General features: G+C 41.4%; 1 protein-coding gene across 11 annotated transcripts in view; it reads right to left on the bottom strand.

Annotated features, from left to right (window-relative positions):
• Positions 1-1925: 1925 nt before the first annotated feature.
• The window catches only part of KIAA1551 (KIAA1551 ortholog), a 40561-nt gene continuing 34196 nt past the window's right edge, over positions 1926-8290 (bottom strand). For 9 of the 11 annotated variants that reach the window (XM_014539209.1, XM_014539208.1, XM_014539210.1 and 6 more), the window contains one exon: positions 5517-8207. In XM_014539209.1, the coding sequence (XP_014394695.1) occupies positions 5821-8207 (2387 nt within the window). In that variant the 3' untranslated portion in view covers positions 5517-5820. Of the gene's footprint in view, positions 2663-5516; positions 8208-8290 lie in introns of those variants that run through there. The other 2 variants (XM_014539206.1, XM_005865665.2) reach the window with 2 other exon arrangements.

The following is an 8290-nucleotide window of genomic DNA, read 5'->3' as shown; positions in this document are numbered from 1 at the left end:
GGCAGGCAGGTGAGCTATAAGGAGCCAGCGGTCCCAGATTGCGAGAGTGATGCCAGTTTAACCAGCAGTCGGACATCCCCCAAAGGGTCCCAGATTGGAGAGGGTGCAGGCTGAGCTGAGGGACACCCCTCCTGCATGAATTTCATGCACCAGGCCACTAGTGTTGACATATATGCCATTTGATATGTATGCTATTTTGTTGTATTGACAGCAAGCTTCAAAACTTCACGTCAAATTTTCTGAAGGTGTTATCATAGATATTTTTATGCTTAAAAATGTCAAATTAAGTGCCCCCCAGAAAGAGCATTTATGGGAAGTTTTAATTCATTACTTCATTTTGAAAAGTACTGCTAAAAGTTATCATATACTTCGAGAAGCTTATGGTGAACATGCTCCATCTCAAGATACATATTAACGCTGGTTTAAACGCTTTAAAAGTGATGATTTCGATGTGAAAGACAAAAACATCCAGATCAGACAAAAAAGTTTGAAGACCAACAATTACAAAAGCATTATAGGATGAAGATTCGTGTCAAACTCAAAAACAACGTGCAAAAAGATTAAACCTTGCTCAGCCAAAAATATCCGATCACTTGCAAGCAATGGGAAAGACATTAAAGGAAGGAAAATGAATACCACATCATCAACTGAACGAAAGACAAATGGAAAACCCTAAAAGTCATCAGTAAAATGTTGCTTCAACAGCACGAAAGTCTTTTTTGCATCAAATTGCGACTGGCAATGAGAAGTGCATTTATTTTGAGAATCCCAAACTGCTCTGCCTTTGGTGGGAACAGGAAGGTGTGGTGTATTATGAGCTTCTAAAACCAGGTGAAACCATTAATACTGATCGCTACTGACAACAAATAATCAATTTGAACCATGCTTTGATCGTGAAATGACCAGTATGTGCCAGAAGACATAGCAAAGTCATTTTGCTTCATGACAGCACACCATCACACACTTCAAAACCAGTTAAAGACATGTTAAAAGATCTTGCCTGGGAATTATTAACCATCCGAGGTAATCACCAGATCTTGCTCCTTCAGATTACCACTTGTTCTGATCGATGGCACATGCACTTTCAGAGCAGCACTTCAAAACATTTGAAGTGGAAAATTTGGGTCTCTGAATGGTTTGCCACAAAAACAAGAAAAGTCTATTAAAATTTTTGGTATTTATCCACAAATTACCTGAAAGATGGGGGAAATATGTAGCTAGCAATGGACATTAAATAAAGCACTTTTGAAGTTTCTCTTGAAATTGTGTTTAATTACAAAATCCGCATTACCCGTATACCTGATATATACATGATGGACTACTCAATCATAATATAGATTAAATATTGCACTTTGTAACATGGATGGATCTTCAGTATTATAATTGCCCTAGCCCCGTGGTTGTCAAACCGCAGCTCGCAAGCCACATGCAGCTCTATGGCCCCTTGAGTGTGGCTCTTCCTAAGCCTTAGGAGTACCTGAATTAAGTTAATAACAATGTACCTACCTATATAGTTTAAAAAACTTGGCTCTCAAAAGAAATTTCAATCGTTGTACTGTTGATATTTGGCTCTGTTGACTAATAGTTTGCAGACCACTGCCCTAGCCGGTTTGGCTTAGTGGATGGAGTCAGCTTGTGGACTGAAAGGTAGCAGGTTCGATTCCAGTCAAGGACACATGGCCAGGTTGCGGGCTTGGTCCACAGTTGGGAGCGTGCAGGAGTCATCCGATCAGTGATTTCCTCTCATCATTGATGTTTCCATCTCTCCCCTCTCCCTTCCTCTCAGAAGTCAATAAAAAAGTCTTTAATAAAGAAAATATGAAATTTACATTAATAAGAAATGTTACTTTAATAAATTAAAAATTAAACACCTTCCTAAAGTGTGTCCTCTCTTGAAGGTAGAAAATCAAACACAAATCAATCCATTTTGATTTCAAATGTTTTTTAAAAAGTTTATTTCAAGTATAAAAAGTAATGTTTCAATATTATCCAAAAATCTGTCAGTTTACTAAGTATAAAACAAGACTTCTGACAAAAAAGTTAACAATTAGGTATAAAATACTTAGGATATACTTTGACATTCACAGAGAGCACTTTTGAAAACTAAGTTCTGCCAGAAAGTTTTAGAAACAAAAACATATTTAAAGTCTTGCCTAAAATCACCGAGTCCTTAACTGAAGAATATTTTGCCTTACAAAAGGTAAATTAGCATTTCAAAATAAGATTTGTAAAAGAACTCCTTTTAAAATAATGGTATACTTGGCTCAATACTTTTGTAATTCCATGCCTTATGGTTTCCCTGAAAATAGCATTTAGTTTTGTCTGTTACCCACAAATAAGGCCCTCTATGACATACATAACCTAAATCATAACTAACTCTGACTGAGGCATTTTATCACAGAAATTCTGTATATTTCCAACAAAATATTCTGAAGAGAAAATGATAAAAATTCTTTCATGCCAGTTACAAAATCATAAGAATTAAAGTCTCAGAATTCTTTTAAAGGACTGCTACCAAGGCTTTTGCTTCTCTTCTCCAGATACAACTTCTTGTAGGTTTGAAATATTGCTTTTGAATCCTTTACTGGGTTTTTTAGCGTCTCAAGTCCATCTGCACTGAAGGTTCTGTTGGTGTTTCTTGAATTAGCCAAGACATTGTCATCTACGGAAACAGAAATTTCATTTATTTACTTTATTAGTCTCTTAATGTTAGTGAGCAAAACAGAGAAACACAATCTTCTCTGGTATAAAAAATTAGGACGAGTTAAAAGTTTGATGAACTATGGCTTTTCTCAAATTAAACAAATTACACACAGAACTTCTTTCTTGCCTGTCCTTTGGGTTGTTTTCTACTCTCGTCACTCCTAAGGTAAGGCTGTTCCGCTTTTTCCCTTGCCCAACAAAAATCTAATTTGACATTTGAACACAACTGCGTGATCTTCTTCATTGCTATTTGATCAGCACAAACACCAGCCAATTCCAGTTTTAAAATTCTGGCTTAGGCATTCCATAACATGCCTGTACTTTAACTCATTAAACAGTTTCAGTGCTGTATTAGCCTCACTATTCCTTTAAATCCTGGGCCCAGCTTTTCATGTGTACTTCTTGATGTGCCTCTATTTCACTAATGGTTCCCCAGCTGCAAAATTCCAATACTTTTCATCCCAGCTCCAGCCATACCTTTCCACATGAGGTAGGTTTTACATTCTCTAAGCCTGGGTGGGTCAAATAATCTATCCTCTTCTTAATTCTTCTCCACCCTCATTCTTCTCATGGGGACAGAATTTCTGCTGCCTTAGGGGTGTCTCTCTGCTGCTTTCCATTCGAGTAAGTTACTTCCTTTTCTACAATACCCTGGACTGAAAGTTTTATAGATTGCTTCAACCACACAAGGAAGGTTGATACCAAAATTAGGTATATAATCCTCTAAAAAGGTTATTTTATAGCTCTTTGGGAGTTGTAGCATTCCTTATCTCACTTCACATATGTTCAGTTCATCTCTCTTCTCTCATGGAGTCTCATCAGAATGAACAGAGGTCTAAAACTTGTGTGACTGGGACTCCCCTCATCATTAAAATAGATCACTGGTCCACTCTCCACATATGATGGAGAAATTAGGAGAGCATGTCTTCCAACCATTCACTTGTACAACTGCAAATCTCATTGTGCTTCTTCCCTGGCTTATGTTTTTCGTGGTTTTTTTTCCATCATGATTCTAGGTATTGGTGTTTCACTGTTTATTGCTCATCCTGTTGGTGGTTGTTTTTATCCGTTACTTATCTCTTGCCTGAAGATTGTAGGACAACCCGTGCATCCATCTTCTGAATATTTTCATATTCAGATATCAAGTATGGCTCTCATCTTCTCTTTGGAGTGATACCTATGTCTCCTGTTTCTATGGACCTTTCTTGCTTTCATTTACATGCTCATTTCTATCACTGTTATTTTTGACTTTTGGTGTTCCAATTTCAAAAAAATTTTAATCTCGGGTCCTCTTTTCTGGTTGTTTTCCAATTCTGATTAATAAGAGTTCACTTCTCCTTTGATTCAACTTTTTCCTAATTGCACATTCAATGTGTATGACTCAATTTCTGTAAGTATTTGTGCTTTCAGCCTTTTTTTCAACTTGTCATTCTTTTCTGAAAATGTGCTTTCCTTTCTTGTTGCTTCTGGTGAAATTGTTTTTGTTTTCAAGTGACTAAACTATTGCCTTGAAATTCAATAAATCAAAACCAAAATAAAACTCCAGAACCCAAGCTTCTACTCCTCAATGCAAAACCCTAAAAATCAACTAGATTCATTCCACCAATAAAACTGAATGTTAAAAGCTCTGGTATTTATGGTTGGTCCTCAGCCCAAATACCTCCCCCAGATATAAAAATCGGCATCGTCTCATTATGAAAATAACTCAATTCCACACTTAGGAAATGGATTACTGCTTCTCTCCCCATTTCTTTCTACTACTGATAAACACAAACACTGAATCTTTTGTTTTTATTTTTTCAGGATACAGAGTTTATTCAAAGTCCAGTACATACTGGCCAAACTGCCTTCAACAACATGAACAGAAAGCCTGGGGAAAAGGCAAAGTTGTTATAAAATCACTTTAATTCAGTTCTTTCCACATTACAAATTGTCAGGCAGGCAGTGGAATGTGCCATTTTCCCTCCACATTAACAATCCTGAGCCTGTAAATAGCTGATATAAAAATACATATTTGTAGCACTATAAAAAAATACACGCTGCACCTCATGTCTTACAATTTGTATAAAAACTTGTATTTATACCCTTGTCCCCACCCATACATGAAAGTTCAGGGTTCCAGGCACTAAAAAGATGGGCCAGTCCAGCCAGCATGAAGTCTGCTCTGACAGAGGGAAGACCCTAGGACCTGTGAACGCAGACCTGCACAAGGTAAAGGAAACAGCTCAAGAGGCAGGCAAAAAAAATCCCAGAAAACTTTGGTCCAAAATTTGCATGAAAAAAGAAACCATGCAAGTTCAAAGAACCCTGGTCCTCCCAGAGGACAGGTTAGGTGTAAGGCATCTACATCCAGAAGACTCAAGTATGGGGATTTCTAGAAAGAACCAAGGCTTCTCAGTGGCCCTCACTGTGTCTACCCTGGAAAATAGATTCTGCCCTGCAACTTAACTCCAAGGAATAAAATAAAAGGTACAATACAAAAGGTCATATAAGGAGAAAATAGATTTACACACATACCATTTTTATCATCTTGTTATATAGAAAATTATTCCTTATTTCTTTTACATATAAATGAAGACTAGAATATTTGGTCAACTGGAAATATTGTTAGGAGCAAATGTCTGCAACTGCATCAAAGCACAATTAAGAGATTTATGATGAAACAAAGCTACAAGCTAAAGAAGCACCAGGGACACACACCTTCAGGTGTCTCATCACAGGAGGGATATCTTAAGCCAGGGGTGGGGAGAATGACACACTTGATAAAAAGGAAGACTGAAATGTGGGCACATCCTGTAGCTGGCAGCCTCTAGCCATGTCAGGTACATGATCCCTGAGGGAGGCAGTCCCCAAACGCCTGAGCATTACCACCACCAAGAAAGCCCGGCAAGAGCAGTGTATGTTAAGAAACAAAAAGGCCAATTGGAGGTTTGGGAATGCCCACTGCATAGGCTGCAAAAGCAACAGGCAAGGGGGCACCAGGGAGGAGCAGGTATCCTTTCCACGTGTCACTGAAAACCTGAGGCTGGCACCCCATCTCCACAAAATGAGCAATGTGAATTATATTAAAAAACAGGTAAACTGATTTGTCTTTAAAAAATCTCTGGTATTTTAAGGTCACTTCAGCTGCTTTGAAAGTGGCTGTTTTCTGGAAGGATGAAAGTTGTCACCAGGCATTTTGGCAAAGGTCACCCACAGGTGGTGGTTTTCTCCCAATTCATAATAGTGCAGGTCGATGAGCGCCTGGATTGCCTCTTCCACTGAACCCATTGTGATCAGCGCCATGCTCCTGTGCTTCTTGAAGAACTTCAATTTTTTAACAATTCTGCCGTTGCTGGAGAAGAGGGCCTTGAGGTTGTGTGCGGATGTGAAGGATGGTATGTGGGAGAGGTACAGGTTCTCTGAGGGTGGGAAAACATTCTGGAACTTCTTGGAGCATGCATTCCTGAAGCGGTGCAGGGGTGAGTTGCTGTAGTCTTTGGTGAGGCCCAGGTCTGCCTGGCCCTCATGAAGCAGATGCACATTTTTGTACGGGGTTACCGTGATGAGCATAGGCTTTCCATGCAGCTTATGCCTGTTGAGGTGGCTCATGGCCAGCTGGGCCTGGATCCCATCAGCCATCTGCACCAGAGCTCGCGTCTTATTTTTAAAGAAAATCTTCGCCCGCTGGACATCGCCATACACACCGAAAATAATGAAGAGGTTTTGGATTGTGATTCTCTCAGGGTTGAGGTTCCTGACCAGCAGGACACAATTTCCAGCCCCTGCTGGGCCTGGGATGGCAACCTGGCCTGCTTCTTCTGCTTCTGCTGTTGATGCCCCCGACACCGAATGGTTGGCCACGGGTGCAGGGTCTGCGATGGCAATCTGGCCTGCTTCTGCTGTTGCTGCCCCTGACACCAACGGGATGGCCACAGGGGGCAGGGCCTGGAGCTCATTGGGATCACAGAGGCCTGCAGCTTGAGGAATATCAAGGGTGGAAGGAAAACCAGCTCCTGATTTCACCGGGGCTGACATTATCAGAGCAGCACTGAAGGCCGAGGACATGGCCTGGTCCTGTAAGGACTGGCTGTCATGCCAGGGCTGGTCAGGATAGGTGTAGACTCGGCTCTTGCTGCTGTTGTACTTCAAGTTCAGGATGGAAGAGGTGGAAAAGCTGATGTGAACCGTGCAACCGAAGATGTTCCAACTGTCCAGAAACACCTTTGCGAGCACGGCGCTCAATGGTTCAGCATACTGCAGCAGTGCCTGGAACATGTTGTTCTGGGTGAAAGTGATGATTTTCAAAACTTTGCCAAAATGGGAAAAGATCTGGTGAAGCATGTCCAGGGGGAATGGGTGGAAGAGGTTCTCTAAGATAATCCTGAGCACTGGGCTCTGGCCAGTCATCACCGTACCTGCATCCACAGCAGCTGCATCCACAGGGCCTGCATCATCAGTGCCTGAGCATACAGCACCCGTGCCCACAGAGCCTGCGCTCACTGCTACTGAGCTCACAGGGCCCGCCCCCACATCCACAGCATCCACACCGCCAACATCCACAGTGGCCGCATTCATAGCAACAACAGGACCTGCTTCTATAGTGCCTACACCCACAGCACCAACCGAGGCAGCCAGAGCCAAGTTCCTGGACTTTACTGAGTTCAGAGCCTGCAAGGCTGACTGGACCTGCGCCTGGTTGTGTGAGCTGCTGGTATTGAGTTCCTTGTGGTGGGAGAACTGGATGTAGATGGGCTGGCCTCGAAGCATGAGTTTCATGGAGGTATAGTAGTTCACCATGGTGATGGCAGCCTCCTCTGTGTTCATCTCAATGAATGCCTGGTTTTTCCATTTCATCATCAGGAAGTTGGTGACATTTCCAAATGGCAGTCCCAGAAAAATGACCTCATCCTCAGTGACATCCCCAGGGAGCTTCTCGATGCAGATCACTCTGGAGGGAACACCTGAACTTCTATTGTCACCTTTGGAATTCTTACTGTTGCCTTTCATTTTCTTGCTGTCACCGTTCAACTTACTGCCATCACCTTTCAACTTCTTGCTATCACGTTTCAACTTCTCACTGTCAATTTTCAACTTATCACCATGCGACTTCCTGCTTTCACCTTTCAACTTCAACGACTCCCTATCACCTTTCAACTCCAACTTCTTACCTTCAGTTTTCAACTTATTGTCACCATTCAACTTACTGCTGTCACCTTTCAACTTCTTGATATCACATTTCAACTTCTTGCTGTCAATTTTCAACTTATTGTCACCTTTCAACTTCTTGCTATCATCTTTCAACTTGGTGCTATCACCTTTAAACTTCTTCCTGTCATTTCCATTTGCTGCAGAAGCTGAGTTAGGTCCTGTAGTTATGCAGGCAGAGGAGAGCTCATCAGGTCCCCGCTTTGTACCAGCTGCTTTGTCTAGGACAATGCCATCCGTTCCATACAGAAGAGACCCACGGGGGTTGGAGTGGAGGCGCCGGAACCGCACCAACAACGGCTCTGAGTTACAGACTCCTGAATCATTTTTAAATGAATATGAATAAAAATAAAACTTCACAATAGTACCATAAATGTAATCCAGCTTATATATGTCAGAC

This window comes from Myotis brandtii, unplaced genomic scaffold (assembly GCF_000412655.1).
Source record: "Myotis brandtii unplaced genomic scaffold, ASM41265v1 scaffold209, whole genome shotgun sequence".
In the NCBI taxonomy this organism is placed as follows: Eukaryota; Metazoa; Chordata; class Mammalia; order Chiroptera; family Vespertilionidae; genus Myotis; species Myotis brandtii.
The sequence above is the reverse complement of the archived record's forward strand: the minus strand, read 5'-3'. Positions and strand labels throughout refer to the sequence as shown.